The 25038-nt window shown below is 43.5% G+C and overlaps 1 protein-coding gene across 1 annotated transcript in view; it reads left to right on the forward strand.

Moving 5' to 3' along the window:
• The first annotated feature begins 224 nt into the window (after positions 1-224).
• The window catches only part of LOC133378038 (60 kDa lysophospholipase-like), a 53754-nt gene continuing 28940 nt past the window's right edge, over positions 225-25038 (forward strand). Inside the window, exons 1-8 of the mRNA XM_061612820.1 lie at positions 225-269; positions 7099-7243; positions 7909-8038; positions 11016-11127; positions 16501-16626; positions 17379-17462; positions 18202-18328; positions 21915-22030. Of these exons, the coding sequence (XP_061468804.1) occupies positions 225-269; positions 7099-7243; positions 7909-8038; positions 11016-11127; positions 16501-16626; positions 17379-17462; positions 18202-18328; positions 21915-22030 (885 nt within the window). The remainder of the gene's footprint in view (positions 270-7098; positions 7244-7908; positions 8039-11015; positions 11128-16500; positions 16627-17378; positions 17463-18201; positions 18329-21914; positions 22031-25038) is intronic.

Raw genomic sequence — 25038 nt, forward strand, 5'->3', positions numbered from 1 at the left:
CGAGAACCACCAGTCGGAGATGAGGGTGCAATCAATTCTTGTTTTATTAAAGTAATGGATACATCAAAGGCTGTGCACCTCATAGAAACCCCTATGCTAACTCACTACAATCCTTAACTGCACTCTAGACATGCTCTGCAACTTGTGAGGAAAGTTGACTCAGCGCCCACAATAGTCTCAAATAGGAGAGGTCTTGGGGGGTAACCTCTCACTCCGTCGCACACATGCCTCCTTCTGCCCTCTCCGCTTCTCCTGACGTCCTGAGTGCGGTGAGGGGGGGACCAGCCTCCAAGGGCTCATCGGAATGCACAGGTTCCTGATTGGCAGGCAGGAGAGTGGAAGGCGGGGAAGCATCGGGCGTTTCTAAGATACTGCTTGGTGAAGGAGGAGTGTCTGCCCTCTCAGGAGCATCCCCCAACAGTCCCGTGGGAGTGCTGGGGGGGGCTGAGTGCTGTCCCATTGAGGGGCAGGACCAGCCGTGGGAATTGGCGGGGTGGGCGACTCGCTCTCTTCCCCAAGGTCAGTGTTAGATTCAACAACAGCTGGATCGTCCATGCTCCCTAACGGCTGAGGCTTCTGAAACTCATGCCTTCCCCCTCCTTCCTCGGGAAGGAGGCTGGGCCTGTCACCCCTGGGCTCAACAGTCCCCTACCCCTCCTCCTCCTTCATGGTCAGCTTTACCTATCCTTCCCCTCTCCTCTCTCTTCCTCCTCCCTTCTTCCTCCTCCCCCCCATGTTCAGTTTCACCTATTCTAAGCATGAAGTGCACAGGAGTAAATCCCACTCAATTCAATAAGCATTCAAATGATCAAACCTCCCCTCCCTCCTCCTCCCCTCCCCATCCATCCGTGGTCAGTTTCACCTATCCTGAGCATGATTGCATGGGAGTAAATCCCTCTGAACTCAATAAGCATGCAAATGATCAGACCTCCCTTCCTCCTCTCTTTTTCCTCCCTTCATCCTCCTCTCCTGCCCACTCTGGCCTGCACTCCCCCCCCCAATGGTTGTTTCACCTATCCTGAGCATGATTGCAGGGGAGTAAATCCCTCTGAACTCAATAAGCATGCAAATGATCAGACCTCCCTTCCTCCTCTCTTTTTCCTCCCTTCATCCTCCTCTCCTGCCCACTCCGGCCTGCACTCCCCCCCCCAATGGTTGTTTCACCTATCCTGAGCATGATTGCAGGGGAGTAAATCCCTCTGAACTCAATAAGCATGCAAATGATCAATACATTCTCAGATAACTTGTACAGGATCCCATTTCTTATCTCCCAGATTAAAAAGCAGAGAAATGCACTAATAGGCAAAAAAAGCCTTGCGGTTTAAAAGTATACCTATAGCCAACAGAACTTTAAAAAGCAGGAAAATTGGGCATCTATAGTAAATGCACCAGGGGAGCGGGAGACCTTACCTCCTCTCTGAGATATTGTACTGCCCTACAAATTGGTCAAAATGCAAACACAATCAGAGCTTGGAAAAGTTACTTTTTTGAACTACAACTCCCGTCAGCCCCAGCCAGCATGGCCACTGGATTGGGCTGATGGGAGTTGTAGTTCAAAAAAGGAACTTTTCCAAGCTCTGAACACAATTTGCATTGGTCTTTCACAGTCCAATCTACTTCCTTTGTAGCTTGGAAGAATTTGGTAATATGTGCCTCTGAGCATATGGTGAAGAAGAACAGCAATGAAGGAATAGACAGTATAATATTGCTTATATCATGGGATTCCTCAGATAATCCTTAAATTACTATCAGGCTGACATGTGGAGTGTTTGTACTGTACTGTACACACAAGGCACTCATCCTTTAGGGAGAGCAAAACCTACCATAAAAGAAAACAAAATAAATGTCTGCTTTGAATGGCAAGTTTGAAGCAACAAAGTACAATTAATGTTGCAATGCAATTCTCCAACCAAAAACGTGCACCAAAAATGCATATATTAGCAGAAAGTATTCATGAAAATGCATATATTATTGAAAACAACATTAAAATGGGAATATCTAGGAGAAATTGCTTGCAAATATGTGTAGGTTAGGAAAAATGCGGATGAATTTTTGTGAGGACTTCCTTTTAAAAAAAATACAAACTAATGTGGAAATGTGGTGAATTTAAGATTAGAAAAATGAGAAACTGAAATTGAAAGAGTTATCCGACTACTAGCCAGCTTCAGTTGAAATGGAAATTTCTGCTGTGGCAATGAGTTCCACATTAGGTGCATTACTTGATATTTTTCATTTTGTTTGTTTCAGTCAGTGTTACTGGATCAAGCCAAGTTTTAGTATTTTGTATTTTTTGTGTTGTATATTAGTATTTTGTGACAAACAGAACTATTCATTCATTCTTTCCAATGTATATTAGATGCCCCATTTTGAGTCAGACCAATGGCCAAGCAAAGGCTGTACAGTAGGGCCCCACTCATACGGCGGGTTACGTTTGGGACCCCCGCTGAAAAGCAAAAACCGCTGAAAAGCAGAACTCACTGAATAGAATGGTGCGTGACTCCCAAAAACCGCTGTAAAAGCAGAACAAGCGCTGTATGAGTGGGGCTTTAGTCTAATTGCGTCTAATTGAGACCGCCACATTAGCGAAGCGCCGTAAAGCGAAGCACCGTAAAGTGGGGCCCTGCTGTATTGTCTACTCGAACTGACAGTAACAGCTCTTCAGAGGCAGACATGTTTCCTACAAGTGCAACCTGAGATCCATTGCCACTAAAGTCTCAAGTCCGGAGTTTGGGTGTTCTGCTGGACTCCGCCTTGACTTTGGAAGCACAGGTCTCGGCAGTCTCTAGAAGTGCCTTCTCCCAATTAAAACTGGTTCGTCAACTCCGTCCATTTCTGGAGACTGCTGATCTAGCTAAAGTGACCCATGCATTGGTCACTTCTCGACTTGATTATTGTAATTCTCTTTATACTGGGCTTCCCCAAAGAATACTGCAACAACTTAAATTGGTGCAAAGAGCAGCGGCTCTAATGATAACAGGAGCAAACTGGCAAGCACACACCACTCCGCTCCTTCAACAACTTCATTGGCTGCCTGTTTTCTGTCGAATACATTTTAAAATACTAACTTTAACTTTTAAAGTGTTACATGGTTTGGGCCCCTCCTATTTATCCAATTGAATCTCTTTGTATGAACCCCCTCGGCTCTTGAGATCTTCCTTAGATCCAGCCCTTACCATCCCTCCTTTTTCCCGGATTCACCTGTCCAATGTTAGAAATAAGACATTTTCTGTAATTGCCCCTACTTTATGGAATAATCTACCGCAAGAAATACGTCTGTCTTCTTCCCTCTTAATTTTTCGTCGGCAGCTTAAAACTTTTTTATTCTCTTTAGCTTTTAAATTGTGAGATACTGTTTTACTTTGTGTTTATAACTGTTCTGTTATGCCGCTCTGAATTTCTTTGGAAAGAGAGCGGGATAGAAATTTTTTAAAATAAATAAATAAATAAATTTATCCATGAATTGAACCTAGTACTTTATACATGCAAAGCAAGTTATTCACTGCTCTACAGACCTTCCCAATTAGTCAGCCTTGTCTATGTTCTGTCATAAGCCGCTTTACAACATTTCCAAGGAAGACAAGAAAGCTTACAAAGTTTCCACAGAAGACAATAAAGCTTAGAAAAGGAATGGAATGCAAATATCAACAGGTTCAGGGTGAAACTCCAGTAGCTATCTGTTTTGGAAGATATTGGCTTAGATCACTGGTAGATTAGTTTGTCACATCCCAGATTACAAAGAATCATAGAATCGTAGAGTTGCAAGGGGCCTATAAGGCCATCGAGTCCAACTCCCTGCTCAATGCAGGAACCTAAATTAAAGCATACCCGACATGCAAACAGCTCTTCATGTTTCTGGATGCAAATCAACATTAGGAGGAGGAAGTGTGTGCGATTGCCAATAACAATGGTGTTACTCCATTTCAGGAAACTGAGATTTTAATAAGATTTAATTTGAAACAAATGGAAATTGTAAGAAATCATTAGCTGGGATGGAGTGGGAAGCTTGATGGTGGACTAGTGAAAAGAGTAGTCCATAAGGAAAGGGTGGAGAACTGGCTGCATACAGGCCACATCCAGCCTCTACTATCTTCTTCTCTTCCTCTACCCCACTCAGCCCCAAGGCAAGCTGGGACAACTAGGTATGGCCTTGCTTTTTTTTTTATTATTTGAATGGAGTCTGTGGTCTGGGAGGACTTCCATCTTTCAGGGAAAAGAATGCCTTCCATGTTGGCTGACCAAGCATTGTTGGAACCATTTTTTCCAAGTAGTCTTGGAGTTCTGCTGGTTCTGTTTCCTATGCCCAAACCCACACCCCTCTAAGCTTCTGAACCACAACTGATCAAGTGGCTTTAGATGCCCCTTTAAATTTGCTCAGAATTAGTGCAAAGCACAAAAGGGACAGTGTGTGCGCATTGCTTCATCAGGGACTGTGGAGAACATAGCTCAACTAACTCTTTATCAGACCAGGGCCTATTTCCAGTTAGTTCTCCAGCAGGCATGTAGACAGTGTAATTTATGACAAGAAAATCATACAAAGTTTCTCCAAAGAGCCTTTTGGCTAGTATAAGTAGGTGCTTGGAGCCCAGTTTGTTGATTTCAGAAATAAGTTTCTGGTATTCTTGGTGAATCTCTTCACATTTGGTCACAGTTAATACCCACAGGGTATGATATGATAAAATTACAGTGCAATCCTACACATCAATAAATCTACTCAGAAGTCCCACTGAGTTTAATGAGGCTTACTCCCAGATTAAAGGGGGTTAGGAATGCAGCCTTAGTTATATTTAAAATAGGATCAAAATTAATGACACTCTAGTCTAGATGAAGACCATGCCTTGCAGCAACCAAGAGAGAAAAAGCATATCCTTCAGTCACTATTCCAGACTTCCTAAGACAACGATCTAAAAAGCTTAGAAGGGAAGAAACCATATCCAAAAATTGACTATACACAGAAATACCACAAGTGAAACTGACAGGCCTCTCTCCTCCTGCTATTTTAAAGTTTTCAAATGGCAAGTGTAGAACACAGGAGGAAAGGGCTACAGTATAGTTCTCTGTCACAGCTGGCCTGAGGAGCATGCCAAAATTTGGAAGGAGTTACAGATTCAAGTAAAAGAAACAATTGCTTGACTAAGAGACCAAGGTGAAGCAGGGATCCAAAACATTCAAACAGTGGTGGAGAACCCATTGGAGGTAGCTGTAAGAGCAAGATACTTTCCTTTCCCATTGGCTTACCCCCCCAAAAAAAGCAATTACATTTTACATTGAAAATGGAAATGGACTGCCTTCAAGTCGATCCCAACTTACGATGACCCTATGAATAGGGTTTTCATGGTAAGCGGTATTCAGAGGGGGTTTACCATTGCCTTCCTCTGAGCCTGAGAGGCAGTGACTGGCCCAAGGTCACCTAGTTAGTTCATGGCTATGTGGGGATTCGAACCCTGGTCTCCCAGGTCATAGTCCAACACTCTAACCACTACACCACACTGGTACTCATATGTTTTACATTAGTATATTCTAAACACTTCACCTCTAAGGGATGGAGTTTTGCTGATGGTCTCTGTGATGTTCCTGCTTATAGTGTTAATATGGTAAGTGCTGTTTATATAGAAGACATATGGTAAGTGGAGTGAAAGAGGAGGGGGGAGTTCATGAGCAGTAGAATGCTGGATGATTGGCTGAGCGTTTGAATGGCTGGGAGTATAAATGGAAGAATGACAGTTGAATCTGGGTGGATGTTGGGAGTGTGGAGAAAGAGGGAGTTGGAATTCTGATTAATAATAAGTCAAGTACAAAACAGGAATAGATGAAACCATACGCTTGTGAAACATTCTAAAACTAATCTTGTTATTTCTGATATTTAATAAATACTTATTTGGTTTACCAAAGGCCTGATCCTTGGCTGGGGGATATACATACCAGAAGGGAGGGCAAGGTAATTACCAAGGCTGAACAGAAACAGTATCTAATGGTGGCAGCGGTGAAGGGAGGAATAATAACAATTCAAGTATCCAGAGCAACCCAGAGTAGTATGCATTATCTATAAAGATACAAGGGGGTTGGGAACAGCATAAGCACGCAGTCACAAAAGTAACCAGCTAGAGAGAGACTCAGGCAAAGTCTCTGGGAGTATTGGTTATAGGACGTGACTGGTGGTGCTGCCTAGCAGGGGGATCTAGTGAGATCTGTGCTAGAGCGGAGTGAGAAACCATATAAAGGACGGTCCGGACTGGTGGTATCCCTGGTGGTGCCTAGTGAAAGGCAGTAGCCACAAGCAGGTGGGAACCTGACAGGGAGAACCAGAGGGGAGGGCGTCACAGTCTCCCTTTAAGCCAGAATGGGAAACCATCTTTAGCTTGAGGATGGCATTCCTTTGGCAGTTAAGCATAGCAGGCTGAACACATGCATCTTGGGCAGGCCAAGTTTGTTTTTTCCAACAGCTAGACTCATTGCTTAAGTAGCAATATTGTAATCAGTCTGACTTTACATCAAATCACAGTTTCAGATTCAACTGTAAATGCACCCAAAATAGAAACAGAACATAACCTTCAGTTTGTAACACAAAAGGCCATCTTCACCATCATATGACAGGACACTGACCAATAAAAAGGCTTTGAAATTAATAAAAATTAAATTTGACACAGATTTCTACAATGAATAATGCGAGAAATATAATTTTATAGGTTAGGTGCTCTGTAGAAACAGTAGTAACACAGGAAAGAAGCGAAGCAAGAAGAACACCAACAAACATACAAAAAATGTAATTCTCCATCGTTGGAGATGTAGTCCTGATTGCAGGTGTTCCCACCACTCACCACATGCTCAGAGGCCCATGTTACCAAATTCTTCCAAGCTACACAGGAAGTGGATTGGACTATGAAAGACTAACCTAATTTGAGTTTACATTTTGACCAATTTGTAGGGCAGTACACAGAGTTATCCGACTACTAGCCAGCTCAGAGAATTGAGGCTTTGGAAAGATAAACAGCAGTGCTGAGCACGGCGACCATCCCGGTGCCGACGACCATCCCGGTGCCGTCTGGAGGATTCTGTCTGTCTGGGCAGAGAGCATGGCAGTGACACCCCCTGCCCCCCCAGCAACTGCGGCTGAGACACTCTTCCTTGAGCCTTGAGAGCTTGTGGGGCTCACCAGAGGCCTGCCTTCCCAAGGAGGAGGCTAGAGCCTGGGTGCTGGTGCTCAACACTGGGGGTACCATTGGCATGGGGGGCACTGAGTGTGAAGGTGAGTGGAAAAGTGACAGCCACAGTGGAAGGGATAGAGGATGGGGAATTTTGACAGTGCGTAATGCCTCTGTTCTCCAAGTAAGGAAACACTTTGTATCTGAAAGGGAAGGGCCATAGCTTAACGGTGCATGTCCCAGGTTTGATCTCTAACATCTCCAGATAGGGTTGGACCAAAGCCCTGTCTGAAACCCTGGAGAGCTCTGCTGCCACTTAGCTTAGTAGATCAGTCTTCTTCGACCTTTTGCATCCCAGTGTTTTGGACTACAACTCCCATCAGCCCTGACCTGCATGGCTAATGGCGAGGAGCAATGGGAGATATAGTTCAAAGCATCTGGAGGACGGCAGGTTAAGGAAGGCTAATGTCCTACTCTCTCGCTCTGTAGCACGTAATTGATTTGCAGTCTGTGGGAACTATTGGGGCTGTGCTAATTGAGGGCTTTGATTTGACGTTGCTCTTTCAGCAATCCAAGGCATTGGGGTTATGCCCATTCTTTCGGGAAGTGCTGAGCCTTATAGGTCCTAAGATGTGCAAAAAATGTGTGCCTGCATTCATGCTAAGTGGAAGACAAGACCTGCACAACCTCTATGTGAAGTGCTCTCTTCTACCCAGACATAAAAGTTTGTATTCAAGTATTCTTTTTCTCTTTTCCTGCCTTTTTCTAGGGCTTGCTCCTCAGGCTAAGAAGTTAGTGAAAGCCTTGAAAAAAATGCCTATGTTGCATGATGAGGAATATGCAAAGGCAACAAAAGTCTACGATTCCTGCGAGTTTGCAGACAGCACTTTGGTGCTTCCGTAAGTAAAAGTGGATACTCTGCTTAAGATGTTTTTATTCTAACAGGCTTTGGACAGTCAGGGACAGATAAGACTGATACCCACTGCAAGGACTTGCTACGGGGTACCATATAAATTAATTTAATTATAATTAAATTAAATTAAAGCGTTATAATGTGTATTTCCCTGATTTTTGCAATGGAGGTGCCTTGAATAAGTGGTGCTATGCTGATGGACGTGTTTATGTTCAAATGTGGAGCTGCCACTTCTTACAAATGTAGCCTCCATCATTGGTGTAAGGGTAAATATTGAAGTCTCTTTGTGTATAAATAACATATATTTATACGGATGCCCAGAGCACAGAGCAGCAGTGAATAGTGTAACACCCAATTTATTTGGACTGGCATAATTGGAACCTATGTGTACCCTCCTCAAGCCCACTGGAGCCTATTCTGCAGAATAGTCAGTGCTTCTATTCCACAATTGTTTTTTTAGTGTAAATTATGCAAAGTGTTGCTGTACTTTGCATATTCACGGAAACGGAAGCAAAATAATATAATTTACCATGGGAAACTTCACTAAAATTGCAAAGTACATCAGATATATTTAAAGTGGTTATCTGAATTATATCAGCTGTCTTAATATTGTTGTTTCCTCCCTGCTAAAACAAGATCAGCACAGTACATGTCTTGTTTCTGTTATTTGGACTGATTGCAGGGGTTGCCACCACTCACCATATGCTCAGAGGCACATGTTACCAAATTCTTCCAAACTACACAGCAAGTGGATTGGACTGTGAAAGACTGATTGTGAAAGATTGCGTTTGCATTTTGACAAATATGTAGGGCAGTACAATATCTCAGAGAGGAGGTCAGGTCTCCTGCTCCCCTGGTGCATTCACTATATAGCCACCCAATTTCTCTGCTTTTTAAAGTTTGATAGAAATACCTGTTGGCTATAGGTGCATTCTTAAACTGCAAGGGTTTTTTGCCTATTTTATTTTCTTCATTCTCTAATTTTCTCTGTGCTAATCTGTCACAATGTTAAGATCCTTCGTGGCGCAGATGGTAAGCGGCGGTAACACAGCCGAAGATCTGCTCATGGCCGGAGTTCGATTCCAATGAAAGGAGGAAGTCAAATCTCCGGTAAAAGGGGTCGAGGTCCACTCAGCCTTCCCTCCATCCATGGTCGGTAAAATGAGTACCCGGCATATGCTGGGGGGTAAAAAAAGGCCGGGGACGGAACTGGCAATCCCACCCCATATATATGGTCTGCCTAGTAAACATCGCAAGACGTCACCCTAAGAGTCGGAAATGACTCGCACTACAAGTGCGGGGACACCTTTACCTCTAATCTGTCACAAACAAGCCTCCTTGCTTGGGTAATTAAATGAGGGGATGATGATAATGATCACTTCATTTACTTGCCAAAGCAAGGAGGGTCCAGGTGCTCCAGCAGATGCCATCATCGCTCCTGCCATGGAGAAAAAATCTTGCACCTGCCCTCCCCCGTCTTTCCCCTCCACTACATCCCTGCCAGGCACACAAACTGTGCTCACATCCTTCTGAGGTGGAATCGCATGGACTTTGCCTCATGTGAGAACTAGCTCAAAGACGTGGGCACTTCCAGAGATGGAGTGGAGATGGTACCAACAATATTGTCACATACGCCATGCTTCCTGAAGCAGTTAAGCATTCCAGCAGCAGCACATACCACCTTCCTTTTGAAGGAGAGATCACTTACTGTATTTTTATTTATTTATTTATTATTTGCTTTATATCCTGCCCCTCCTCTCAGCAGGAGCCCAGGGCGACAAACAAAAGCGCTAAGAACACATCAAAACATCATAAAAACAGACCTTAAAATATATTACAACAAATCAACTTTAAAAACATTTTTTTAAAAAAAAAAATTAAAAGCAATTCCAACACAGACGCTGACTGGGATAAGTCTCAACTTAAAAGGCTTGTTGAAAGAGGAAAGTCTTCAAAAGGTGCCGAAAAGATAGCAGAGATGGCGCCTGCCTAATATTTAAGGGGAGAGAATTCCACAGGGTAGGTGCCACTACACTAAAGGTCCGTTTCCTATGTTGTGCAGAAAGGACCTCCTGATAAGATGGTATCTGCAGGAGGCCCTCACCTGCAGAGCACAGTGATCGACTGGGTATATAAGGGATAAGATGGTCTTTCAGGTATCCTGGTCCGGAGCTGTATAGGGTTTTGTACACCAAAACTAGAACCTTGAACTTGGCCAGGTAGCATTTGGGGCTTTTTTTTATAAATATGCAAGCAGAGCATAAGTGGAGATAAGGAGTGGGGACACTCCTACCAAGGAGCAGATCCACGACCACACATTCAGGACTTCAGAGAGACAAAGAGATGCCCGCACCCACATAGAGTCTGACTGTTGGTCCATCTAGCTCAGTTCTGCCTACACTGACTGACAGAGGCTCTCCAGGGTTTCAGGCAGGACATCTTTCCCAGCCATACCTGGAGCTGCAAGAGGTTGAACCTGGGACCTTCTGCATGCAAAACAGATGCTCTTCTACTGGGCTACAGCCCTTCCCCAAAGTGCCCAGAGCTCACAAAATGCAGGGATGGGGAACTGGTGGCCTTCTAGATGTTGTTGGGCTACATCACCCCGACCATTGGCTATGCTGGCTGGAGCTGATGGGAGTTGGAGTCCATCACAGTCGAGAGGGCAACAGGTTTCCCATTGCTGTTTTAATGGCTGTCCCATTCCAAGCATTCCAGATAGATCTCTGTGTCAAGAGACTGTCTTCCAACAATTAGCTCCCATAAAGAGAACTCCTAAACTATTAAGAAATACTTTTTTAAAAAAATCAAACCCTGGACTGACGTGGTTCTGCTTTAAGACAAACCTGTAGTAAGAATCTCACCTATAGTAATTAAGCAGCAACCTCACATAAAAAATGTTAAGGTATGAATTGTACAGTTGTGTATTTTTCTACTTCCTTTTTCTCGTTGGTCTCATTCAGTCTCTCTAAAAGAAAGAAAAGAATTATCTACAGCATTCTAGAGTATTCACCACTGCTTGATTCTTGTAACATGACAACTGATGACTGGGCTAAGATCCCGAAGGATCTTGAGGCATTGTATGAGACGGGTTCTTTTATTTATATAATAACAGTTATATGTTTAACGGAGACCCCCTCCAGATTGATTTTTTTTGCAGGCATGTTTTGCAATGTGTCACTGACCCAGTAATAGTGCATTAGCAGTGGATTTACACTGGATCATCCACACATTATTCCACTGCATTAGTTGTTCTGCATTTATAGCCATCTGGTACTCTTGTGCTAAGGTGTAATAAAAGCAGGACAAAAATAAAATCCAGAACTTTTGCAGTACAAAAAAGGATTTCAGGAGGAAGCTATGGGACATGCACTGATTGAAAACAAAGCTCAGTCCCTAGTGAAGGTCAATTGAATGTCAGAGGCCTAAGGAATCACCAAAAGTGCCCCATCAGAAGGTCTCAGCGATTGAGGTGGAGCGTAAGGAATCAGATGGGCCCCTAAGGTACTTTGGACCCTAGCTGTTTAGAGCTTTGTGAATTTACACAAGTGCCTTAAACCTGGCCCGGTGGCAAACTGGCAACCAGCACAGCTCTCTCAGCAGTGGCGTAACATGTTGCCAGTAATTTGCTACTGTGTGCATTCTGCACTAGTTGCAGTTTCCGGAACAGCAGCCCCATATAAAAATACACTACCGAAAAATATGCTGACAGAATTTATGCAAATAGGCCTCTCCCTAAAGCCTGTTCCTCTATTTTTAAAGGGAAAAAATCATGTATCCTAACAGTAACCATGATATCATCTTGAAACAATAAATTCTGTATTTTGATTAATGTTGAACAATGTCAGAATTTGGTTAACAAGGGCAGCATGAGTTCATTTTTCACTGCTTTCTGCTCATGTACCTTAACATCCTTGTTCTTCCTCACCTACTGCTTCAGATGCATTATACACCTTGTCGTTCTTCTCTCCTAGATTGTGCAGTAATTTGGAACCTTAATCTGAACTGAGAAACTGAATACTTGTAAACATTGCAAAGGACTAGACCTGGGGTCTTCATGCAGGCAAAGCTTTGGTCTCTCCTCCAAGTTAAGGACTGCATGTAATGACCGGCAAATTAGCTGATTATGCCATATTAAAGTGTCCAACAGACATGAGTCAGCTCAGTGGAGACTGGTGGCTCCGATGCCAGTGGGGCAGTGAATCTGCTCCGGGTTTTAGTCCAAACTTTCCAGGAGCTGTCCAAGCTGAAAGCACGTCCCTGTTGGCGTCAACTCAAGCAAATCAATACAGTAAGTCTCAGGTACTTCAGAAGGCAATACAGGGCCAGGACAACATGAACCAGCTTTGCTGCTCCTCAGCCCTCCATCCTCTCCATTTGGGCCTCAGAGACAGGGAACTATCCAGCCAATAGACCCCGCTTTCTCCATTGCCCCCACAGAGGCCAAATCTCCATGCCCCAAATTCCTCTTTGCAGCTGCAACAGCGCTGCTGCTGTCTTCCTCTTACCCCTGACACCCCCTATTCCTTCTGCTCACCCCCTGACTCCTACATTTTACTTAAAAACTGTTTGCCGTCACAGTAGTGGTGGCAGTACTGGCTACCTCTCTGCACCTCCTGAGCTCTGAGAAAGAGCCCAAGAGAGGTCCTCCTTCACAGTCAGATATTCAGCCCTGAAGTAGCCAGGAAAATGCCTGTGCTGCCGCTGTTTGGTATTAAGGTCAAACGGCTTTTCTAGTGGCCACAATGAACCACAGCAGCACAGGCATTTCCCAGGACCCCTTGCCCAGAAGGCATGAGAAGGACTCCTTTGGCTCTTTCCTAGATCCCAGGCGAGGCAGCAAGGACAGGAAAGGTGAGCAATTAGGCAGCCACTCAAGATGGCAGCAGTATTGTATGAGACGGGTTCTTTTATTTATACAATAACAGTTATATGTTTAACGGAGACCCCCTCCAGATTGATTTTTTTTTGCAGGCATGTTTTGCAATGTGTCATTGACCCAGTAATAGTGCATTAGCAGTGGATTTACACTGGATCATCCACACATTATTCCACTGCATTAGTTGTTCTGCATTTATAGCCATCTGGTACTCTTGTGCTAAGGTGTAATAAAAGCAGGACAAAAATAAAATCCAGAACTTTTGCAGTACAAAAAAGGATTTCAGGAGGAAGCTATGGGACATGCACTGATTGAAAACAAAGCGGTATATACCCTGCAGAACCTTTGCAGGCGCAAACAGTATTGGAAATGGGATTGTGTATAACCGCCCCGATACCATCATAAGCACAAATCATCATGAATGAGCAATGAAAAGGACATGTGAAGGGGCCCTTATATATATATATTATAAGTACAAAGAAGATGGCAAAAGAAAATGGATCACATGACACCAGAAGTATCGCACTCATCATTTAGTGTTGCAGTCATAGCATCTCAAAAGTTTTGGACCTTGTGCTTTATTACACCCAGTGTTCAATAAATGTTGTCCGTTCTCTCTAGTCATATTAAGTTTCTGCCTTGCTCCTTTCCCTCTTAAATAGCTTGTAAACTTTGCTGCAACAGCATAATTCCTCTTCTCCCAGGTATTTTAGCATGTGTTTTAAATTGTTTTAAATTTTTTAAATTGTGTTTTAAATTGTTTTTAAAATATGTGTTTTAAATTTGTATATTTGTTTTTAATGTTTTTCGTTACTGTAAACTGCCCAGAGAGCTTCGGCTATGGGAAGGTATACAAATACAATCAATTAATCAATCAATCAATCAATAATATATTTGCACTTCCCATTCTGCTCTAACTGGGATTTCAGACGTTTTCCAAAACACCTAGCACAACACAATCTCATGACAATCGTATAAGACAGGGATGGCCAACATGTTTCCCTCCAGATGTGGTTGGATTACAACTCCCATGATCCCTGATTATGTGTTATGCTTGAAGGGGCTGCAGGGAGTTCTAGTCAAATAACATCTGGAGGGCACCATGTTGAAAACCCCAGATAAAAATAGTTCTTTTTCATTGCAGGAGCATCTGGCATGGTGGGGTGGTGCCATGACACTACCCATTGGCATCACTGCAAGATGGAGGCTGTGCAGGTGAACCAGTGGGAGCACTGGATTGGCTTTGCTAGTCTGCCTGCACAGACGTGACCTCGATGCCACCCTATCCTGTCCCCACATTGTCCTTGTCAGCAGCAGCAACTCTGCTGTCAGGAGGGGAGGAATGACACTGCTCTGGCTGCTCCTGCTTTGTTGTACAGGTACTTTTTATTATTAATTAATATTGTTCTAGGGTTGGGGAGGTTGGTCTGGATGATGTCCTTCCAGCCTGTGATTTTGAATTCGTAGAGATGCAGTTTGTATTAGAGAGACCTGTTGAACTGGTTGAACCAGTTCCTTTCATGAACCGGTTCTGGTCAAGCCAGTTCATTTGGTTGTTGTACCTGATTATGGACTCTCATTGTTGTGTACTATAGCCAGGATGGATTTTTTTTCACATCCCACCATGTTAAATTAAAAGACCAACCCAAATTGTGTTTGCATTGTTACAAATTTGTAGGGCAGTACAATATCTCAGAGAGGAGGTCAGGTCTCCTTGCTCCCCTGGTGCATTCACCGTAGATGCCCAATTTCCCTGCTTTATAAAGTTTGATAGAAATATCTGTTGGCTATGAAAATGGAAATGGACTGCCTTCAAGTCAATTCCAAGTTATGGCGACCCTATGAATAGGGTTTTCATGGTAAACAGTATTCAGAGGGGGTTTATCATTGCCTTCCTCTGAGGCTGAGAGGCAGTGACTGGCCCAAGGTCACCCAGTGAGCTTCATGGCTGTGTGGGGATTCGAATCCTGGTCTCCCAGGTCATAGTCCAACACCTTAACCACACTGGCTGTCCTGTTGGCTATAGGTACGTTCTTAAACTGCAAGGATTTTTTTGCCTATTAGTGAATTTACATGCCTAAAGATTTGGTCTAGGGCAGTCCTGTTGCTATAAGAACTCTTGCAGGAGAGTGATCCCCCCATCAGGGAAGAAGTTTTGGTGTGTGTGTGTAAGTGTGATGTGGGTCTGAGAGCTGGAAAGATGGAGATAAGCTTGCATCGCTGTCTGTGCTGAATCCAAAGCTATGACTTTGGGAAGCCTCCCCTAGAAGCCTAATGGGGAAACAAAATCTGTTGTGATGTTAATGCTGTGAGCCCCTTCCGTCTTATACTCAGATTGTATATATGTGTAAACAAAACCATATATACTAAAGATACCACAGTCCCTGCTGATCTTTATTACAAGGAAACCGAACCCTGGTGGGCTCTAGAACCCCTCAGAGATTGAGGTGCACACAACAATATAAATAAATCAGGATCTAGATTAAATTGTACTTTTGTTATTCTGTCTCTTCACTCCTTCCTTGTAGTTCACCAGGATTCTTTGTGTGCTCAGACCTCCATTCCCTCTTTGGGCAGAGAAAGAGAGATGGCAGATATCCACAATGTTGTTTTTTGTTAATTGACCACCAGTATCGAGACCTTAATAGGTAGCTTATGACCTTACCTGCTCAACAGAGCAGAACCTCCTACATGCTGCACCCCTGGCCATGCCTCATCACGACACAATATTGTTATCATCACAGCTTAATAGTGTTGGGGTTAAAGTACCAACACAGGTTGCAAGTGATGTTAAGTAGTGGGGGGTGATCAAGAAAAAGGCAATGTGTTCTTCCCTCTGCTGATTCCGCCTCTAAAGTGTTTGTTGTTTCTGCAGGCTTTGCTCCTCCCCTTCCCCCTTCTCTTGTTGGCTTTGATCTGAGTTAATAATGGCTCTCTGAGTGCAGGCCACCTGGCTGCTTCAGCATGTATGATTTTACTTCTTTGTAGTAATAAGGCTCCACAGTACTATAGTGAGTCTTCCCGTACCTTCTTCTCATCCCTTGCCCATTCAACCCCCTCCCCTGATCTTGCTCTTTATGTGGGGTTTACTCATTTTCTGTCCCCATGTGTGACAGTGGTGGGGTTTGTCAGTAGAAGTATCAGTGCACAATGCCAAAATGCTTATGCCCTCCCAGACTATCTCATGTCTCTAGCATGCACTGGAGGCTAGTTCTTTTGGGTAAAAGGGGCACTGCCTCACCAGCCTCAGTCTGCCCTCGGCCAACTTCCTCCTGCCTTCTTTCTTACAAGTAGCCCAACGGGGTAGAACTCCGCAGGGAGGAGAATGGAGGCAAAACTAGAATGAGTTGGCTCCACCTATCATTGGCGGTGGTTGCACCTGTCATTGGCTCTGGGTGCATCCATGGTTTGCCTCCCTGCCTCCTGCCCTACCAGTCCCAATGGGCACCAGTCACCACTGTGCTGCAAGTGACTCTATTATGCTTAGCAGTCCTTATGCCTGATCCTGCCTTACCCATATAGTGGTTCATGGAGTTATTTACCTACACGAATGCTTTTGAATTGCTTAGACCTACTACGAACGCTATGACGGGTTTGTGATGCTTCACGGGACTGACACGATGGCCTACACGGCTGCTGCTTTGTCGTTCATGTGTGAGAATGTTGGAAAGACCATTGTCTTGACAGGATCTCAGGTAATGGGCTGAGTGTGCAATAGGTTGCCTTTTATTGTCACGCAGCCTGAGATATTTATGACACTTGGCAGGCCTTGACAAAAAGCTCTCTAGGCGGTGTGGAAGCAAGAATATAAAAATGTAAATACAAAATGACACACAGAACCATAAAATTAAAGGCATCTTAAAGTTTTTTTAAAAAAAATAGTCAGCAACCGAGATTAAAATCAATGTGACATAATTTATAGCAGCACCAGGATGTAGAACATTATTAGATTTATTTTCTAGGAATAACCTTGTCAACAGGATCCTAAATCCTTGTTAAACCCTGCTCATGAGATTATTCCTAAAAAAAAATGTTGTATGACTCATCTGTTCTGGTGCAGTGTTTCAGATGTGGTCAAAATCAGTCTGGCTTTCTTGTTCAGGCTGTCATAAGTGACTGAAGTTATGTAGCATGGATGCAAGTACTTTAAACCATATTTTGTTTTGTTTGATTTGCTTTAAAGTGGTCATCCACCAAGGATCCACATAATGAATTGATATCAAAATCTACATAGAAACAAAATGCTTTTGCTAGTAACTCAGAATGGATAAATAAACCTTAATGTAATGCTTTAGAGTATTGAAAGCATTTCATGTACATTATCTTATCAGTAAGAAACACTCATAGCAGCAACACCTGTGACAGGCAAATGCCTTGATCAGTGAATTGAATACTGTATTATGCATAGTAAAGTAAATTCTCTTGTGATTGCTCTTGTATGTTCTAGGTACCTATTTATGAACTCAGGAATGATGGACGTTCCAACCTGCTGGGGGCACTGCTGATTGCTGGACAATTTGTCATTCCTGAGGTCTGCACTGTATAGGCTTGCAAGTGCTTTCAGAGCTTCCTTCCTGAACCCAATAGCATATCTGGTTAAACAAAGAGAAATGGCAGAGTTCAGGATAAGAACGCTTAAAGTGAAATCCTATACATGTCTACTTGGAAGTCATCCCCATTGAGTTCAATGGGGCTTACTCTCAGGTAAATGTCTATAGGGATAGCATGTGAGAGGTGTGGGGAACAAGTAGCCCTCCAGATGTTGTTGGACTTCAACTCCCATCAGCCCCAGTCAACATGGCCAATGGTGAGGGATGATGGGAGTTGTGGCCCATCAGATGTTGCTGGACTACAAGCTCCCAGCCCCTGGTATAGGGGATGTGATATATGTGATACCTTAGTCTTCAGCACCTTGGACAGCTCTTTGAAAATTTGGACTAAAACTCAGAGCAGACTCCACTGTCCCGCTAATATAGAGCCACCAGCTACCACTGTTTAAAACACATGGCTTCCCCCAAAAGAATCCTGGGAACTGTTGTTTGCTAAGGGTGTTCGGAATAGTATTTCTGTGAGGCATAAGCTACAGGTCCCAGGATTCTTTGTGGAAAGCCATATGCCTTAAATGTGCTTTAAGGTATGGTGTGGATGTGACCTCTGTTCTAATGAATTAACACATTACTATAGTTGATTAGCTTTGAATGGCCAAAGTGTTTGTGTGTGTGTGTGTTTGATCTGTCATTTGCTCAGGCCCATTTTATGGTGCCTTGCAGGTGGGCCTCTATTTTCACCATAAGCTGTACAGGGGAAACAGGGTGACCAAGGTGGATACTGGAACTTTTGATGGATTCTCCTCACCAAACGTGCCTCCCCTTGCAAATGCTGAGGTGGATATAAAAAGTAAGTTGACACTGAGGGGCTGTACCTTGGGACGCCCCAAGGAAGCATTTTATTTCTTGAACTGTTTTTGTTTTAAGAATAATCTGAGGTGGGAATGGAGGATACATTTGATTCCATTTGCATTTAATGGTGAACCCACCAAATTTACACTTTCTGCAGCAATATGTGAACTGAAGCAGAGCCATCCTTCAAAATCTGCACTTCTCTGAATTTTTCAGTGCAGTTCTCCAGCCAAGTATGTGTACGAAAATGCATATATTGGGGTCAAGCGTGCAGAAAAATGCATATACTGGTTAAAATAACATGCAAAAAAGCATCATGGTGTGAAAGATTGCTTTGCAAAAATATGTGTGACAAAATTGCATACGAAAGAGGGCATATTAGGAGAAATTCCCACTAAAATGCCAAAGAATTTTCATGCATACGTGGAAATTTGGAGAACTGTACTTAATGAGAAAAACCAAAATGGACAGATTCATTCATCCCTATTCTGAGGCCTTATTTAGAATCTTCTTTATTCTTATTAAGATTTAGCCTCATTTAATGTCTGGGCAGGGGATTTATTTTTTTTAAATATGAAGTGCCCTTAGTGCTTCATTTTGTTATAGTGATGTGACTCTTGGTAGGCCATTTTGTGAGCCACTGGTAGCCTGTGAGTTCCATTTGATGGGCCTCCTGTCCTCCCGGCAATTTCCCTTTCCCTCACTGTACCATTTTTCTGCTGCGTGTACCCCAGGCCCACCACTGCCATTAATTACAATCACAATGATGCCACACAGAGGGCATTATGGGGAATTAAGATGCATATTCAGAACATTGCTGCCTGCTACAGTCACTGCCACCAGGGCCCCCACAGAGGTATGGCCCAATAGAGGGGACCTTCTCAGGGACCCTCAACCCTGGAGGTGCCCTTGTTTGTATCTTTTTCCTCAGGGGGAGAAAAGTAGCTGGGGATTGTAATTTCTCATTGAAGAAATAATAAATAACAAAATAAAATAATAAATGGAAAAGGGTTAAGAAACTCTCCTCCCTACACCAGCGCGTTTCCTCAGATTGTACCTTTCTGGCTGAATTAAATAAAACAGACAAACATGAAGAAAAACTACGTGACTAATTATCATGTGTAGTTTGGACCTAGAGATCTCCTGAGCTGTGCTTAAAATGCTGAATATTATGGAAACACAAAGCAAGCCCTCCCCCCACAAAATTACATCTCTCCCCTTCCCCACTGCTTGGGCTCAGTATGGATAAGAGGTAGGAATAATCATCCTGCCAGTTCTCTATGTGAGCAGCAGGTTAGCTGAAGCTAGACTTGATGAGATGTATGGCTGCAACCAAACTGTGGAACTCCCTTCTTCAGGAGATCTGTTTGACCCTATTTAGTCAGATGAGGAGAGCTGTATACAGGCTTTGGTTGGTGACTTGATCACAGTAGATCTTGGATGTTGCTTCAGTCGCAATAATCCTCAGGCCAAGCCTTAAATAGGAGCTGCCTCAATAGCTAGCTCTGCCATTGCTGAGAGGAACCTCTTCATTTAATGTGGCCCAGGCTGCTTTAGCAGTTGTTTACTCCAACAGAGCAAGGGAGACTCTGTGTGCACTAGGACTTATCAGCTGGAGATCAATGTGACCTCCTTGGGCTGGAGAGGTCCTGGCACCACGGAATCTTCTTGTGGAAATGCTTCCAGCTGGATCGGTGATTTGGGACTGGCCTGCCACTGAGGGCAATCCCCTCTACCACTTTGAATATTTGGCTTCATTCCCTGAAAAGGGGGAATCTGAACAGCCATGGTAATCGTACCTTGACCCCCGCATCTTCTACCTACTAGTTAATCCTTTTAGAAAAGCCAAATAAGGTTTTAATTTGCATAGTTAGATTTTTAATGGTTGATCCGGATCTTTTAATTCTTTTTTTTTAATCTGTTGCTGTTGTCTTTTACTATTCTGAAATTTGTTTTAAGATATATTAATAATAATAATAATAATTTAATTTGTGGGTCGCCTATCTGGCCAATGGCCACTCTAGGCGACGTACAATTTAACAATACATTACATCATAATAAAATACATCATAAAATACAATATAACAATAAAACAATAAAACAGTTCCAGTACAGAGTAGTAGGCTATTGGTCGTAAAAATTTAACCCTCCCCGTAAGTCCCAAAGGCCTGTCTGAAGAGCCAGGTCTTCAAAACTTGGCGGAATACATTCAGGGAAGGGGCATGTTGAAGGTCATACGGGAGGGAGTTCCAGAGAGTGGGGGCCGCCACTGAAAATGCCCTCTCTCTTGTCCCCGCCAACCTAGCTGTTTTGGTTGGCGGGATTGAGAGAAGGTCCTGTGTGGCTGATCTTGTTGGGCGGCATGGTTGGTGGCGCTGGAGGCGCTCCATCAGATAAACTGGGCCAAGACCGTATAGGGATTTAAAGGTTAATACCAACACCTTGAATTGGGCCTGGAAAATAACTGGAAGCCAGTGTAGGTCGAACAACACTGGGGTGATGTGTTCCCGGCGGCGACAGTTTGTAAGTAGTCGAGCCGCAGCATTTTGTATAAGTTGTAATTTCCGGACCGTTTTCAAGGGTAACCCCACGTAGAGCACATTACAGTAATCCAACCGAGAGGTGACCAGGGCATGTACCACCAGTGGGAGCTGATGATATTGCTTTTTTAAAAAAGTATAAATCACCCTTGACACTATTCCTTTATGGTGCAAGCAAGATATAAGTTTTCTTAAATAAATAATCCGCATCATCTAGCTGGCATCTCTTAATATTACACCAGCTTTTCCCAATCTGCTGCTGTCCAGATGGTTTGGACTACAATGGCCATCATCCCAAACCATTGGCCTGACCATCGACCATTGGCGTTCATGGGCACTGGAGTCCACCAACATCTGGAGGGCACTAGGTTGCAGAAGGCTGATGACTACCTTTACTTTGCCTCATATAAGTCAGTGATGGCCATTCAGTCCTGCAGGAAAACACTGTCATGGTGGAAAACCATAGTAGAGGAGAGAATTCAGAAGGATAAAACTTACCACAAAGTAAGTTCCACTGGATGGTCTAGACTCTAGAGCTTGGAAAGTTACTTTTTTTGAACTACAACTCCCATCAGCCCCAGCCAGCATGGCCACTGGATTGGGCTGATGGGAGTTGTAGTTAAAAAAAATAACTTTTCCCAGCTCTGTAAGCCTCCATCAAAAAGAAACCCACAAGACTCCCAGTGCTCTTTGCAACAGGTGAGTTACCTCTGACCTTTCTTCCCACACATTTGTTATAAAGATGGGCATTTTGTTTTTGCAGTTAAAAAACAGGAAAAAGGTTTTTTTAAGATGAGAGCATTGAGTACTTAGGAAGATAGGAAACTGCTTTATACTGAGTCAGACCATTGGTCCATCTAGCCAATGGGCTGTCAGTGGCTCACCAGAGTTCCAGAAAAGGGACATTCCCAGCCCTGTCTTCAGATGCTAGGGATTGAACTTTCTGCATTTACAGCATATTCTCTACCTTAGAGTTAGCCCTTGCCCTTTTGAAGTCCATAACATATCTTTTCTCTTCTTCCCTGTCTATTTTCCTTCTCGCAGTTGACTGGGGAATTGTATGGCGAGCCAACACCACCAAGAAGTTTGAGGTCCACCACACCAATATGAACAGGAATGTGGGGCTGCTGAGGATCTTCCCAGGCATTACTGCTACCACCGTACGTGCTCCTGAATTATGATCAAGGCAATGCATAGGAATGTCAGAAGGCCTGCATGCAGCACTGTGTCCATTTTGCGGCAGTCTTCCAACAAAAGCTATGTAGTTCATCTCCCTGTTTGCTGTGACAAAATTACATAACATACATGATTTATGGAATTAATTGCATAGTTTTATATAATTATGTTGTCATTACATTATTCGATGTCATTCATTTCAGCGCAAAGGAAACACAATGCAAACGGGGAACAAACTGTAATGAATTACATATCATTTGCGGACTGAAAGCAACAGCAGCAGCGAATACTGATTGCATTCACTGGATTGATTTCTACTCTGGATGTGGGATAAATACACAAACACCACAATTTCTGCTTATGTTTCCATTTTCAATGGAATTCTCTGACATCCCTAGCAATGCCCCATTAAACACCCAAAGTAATTTCAATTTCAGCCCACCTTCTTCCCCCAACACCTCTTATTTTAAATAAATAAATTCTATTTAGTTTGTTATTGAAGTATTTATCATCCACACTTTCATAGAAGTATATCAAGGTGGTATACAACATAAAAAAGTATAATATAATCAGCAAAAGCATCCATAAAATCATAATTAAACATAATTAAAAACGTCAATGAAACATCAGTAGATACAGATTGGTTTCAAAGAGAAAATTCAAATGGCAAAGGCCTGCCTAAACAATATAGTTTTCATAAGATGTCTGAAAGAAGAGAGAGATGGTTCCTGTTGAACCTCTGCTGGTAGGATGTTCCACAGGGCAGGGCCCTGCTACACTAGAAGCTCAGTCCCTAGTGAAGGTCAACTGAATGTCAGGGGCCTGAGGAATCACCATCAGAAGGTCTCAGTGATTGAGGTGGAGCGTAAGGAATCAGATGGGCCCCTAAGGTACTTTGGACCCTAGCTGTTTAGAGCTTTGTGAATTTACACAAGTGCCTTAAACCTGGCCCGGTGGCAAACTGGCAACCAGCACAGCTCTCTCAGCAGTGGCGTAACATGTTGCCAGTAATCTGCTACTGTGTGCATTCTGCACTAGTTGCAGTTTCCGGAACAGCAGCCCCATATAAAAATACACTACCGAAAAATATGCTGACAGAATTTATGCAAATAGGCCTCTCCCTAAAGCCTGTTCCTCTATTTTTAAAGGGAAAAAATCATGTATCCTAACAGTAACCATGATATCATCTTGAAACAATAAATTCTGTATTTTGATTAATGTTGAACAATGTCAGAATTTGGTTAACAAGGGCAGCATGAGTTCATTTTTCACTGCTTTCTGCTCATGTACCTTAACATCCTTGTTCTTCCTCACCTACTGCTTCAGATGCATTATACACCTTGTCGTTCCCCTCTCCTAGATTGTGCAGTAATTTGGAACCTTAATCTGAACTGAGAAACTGAATACTTGTAAACATTGCAAAGGACTAGACCTGGGGTCTTCATGCAGGCAAAGCTTTGGTCTCTCCTCCAAGTTAAGGACTGCATGTAATGACCGGCAAATTAGCTGATTATGCCATATTAAAGTGTCCAACAGACATGAGTCAGCTCAGTGGAGACTGGTGGCTCCGATGCCAGTGGGGCAGTGAATCTGCTCCGGGTTTTAGTCCAAACTTTCCAGGAGCTGTCCAAGCTGAAAGCACGTCCCTGTTGGCGTCAACTCAAGCAAATCAATACAGTAAGTCTCAGGTACTTCAGAAGGCAATACAGGGCCAGGACAACATGAACCAGCTTTGCTGCTCCTCAGCCCTCCATCCTCCCCTTTTGGGCCTCAGAGACAGGGAACTATCCAGCCAATAGACCCCGCTTTCTCCATTGCCCCCACAGAGGCCAAATCTCCATGCCCCAAATTCCTCTTTGCAGCTGCAACAGCGCTGCTGCTGTCTTCCTCTTACCCCTGACACCCCCTATTCCTTCTGCTCACCCCCTGACTCCTACATTTTACTTAAAAACTGTTTGCCGTCACAGTAGTGGTGGCAGTACTGGCTACCTCTCTGCACCTCCTGAGCTCTGAGAAAGAGCCCAAGAGAGGTCCTCCTTCACAGTCAGATATTCAGCCCTGAAGTAGCCAGGAAAATGCCTGTGCTGCCGCTGTTTGGTATTAAGGTCAAACGGCTTTTCTAGTGGCCACAATGAACCACAGCAGCACAGGCATTTCCCAGGACCCCTTGCCCAGAAGGCATGAGAAGGACTCCTTTGGCTCTTTCCTAGATCCCAGGCGAGGCAGCAAGGACAGGAAAGGTGAGCAATTAGGCAGCCACTCAAGATGGCAGCAGTATTGTATGAGACGGGTTCTTTTATTTATACAATAACAGTTATATGTTTAACGGAGACCCCCTCCAGATTGATTTTTTTTGCAGGCATGTTTTGCAATGTGTCACTGACCCAGTAATAGTGCATTAGCAGTGGATTTACACTGGATCATCCACACATTATTCCACTGCATTAGTTGTTCTGCATTTATAGCCATCTGGTACTCTTGTGCTAAGGTGTAATAAAAGCAGGACAAAAATAAAATCCAGAACTTTTGCAGTACAAAAAAGGATTTCAGGAGGAAGCTATGGGACATGCACTGATTGAAAACAAAGCTCAGTCCCTAGTGAAGGTCAACTGAATGTCAGAGGCCTAAGGAATCACCAAAAGTGCCCCATCAGAAGGTCTCAGCGATTGAGGTGGAGCGTAAGGAATCAGATGGGCCCCTAAGGTACTTTGGACCCTAGCTGTTTAGAGCTTTGTGAATTTACACAAGTGCCTTAAACCTGGCCCGGTGGCAAACTGGCAACCAGCACAGCTCTCTCAGCAGTGGCGTAACATGTTGCCAGTAATCTGCTACTGTGTGCATTCTGCACTAGTTGCAGTTTCCGGAACAGCAGCCCCATATAAAAATACACTACCGAAAAATATGCTGACAGAATTTATGCATATAGGCCTCTCCCTAAAGCCTGTTCCTCTATTTTTAAAGGGAAAAAATCATGTATCCTAACAGTAACCAT

This window comes from Rhineura floridana, chromosome 2 (genome assembly GCF_030035675.1).
Source record: "Rhineura floridana isolate rRhiFlo1 chromosome 2, rRhiFlo1.hap2, whole genome shotgun sequence".
NCBI lineage: Eukaryota > Metazoa > Chordata > Lepidosauria > Squamata > Rhineuridae > Rhineura > Rhineura floridana.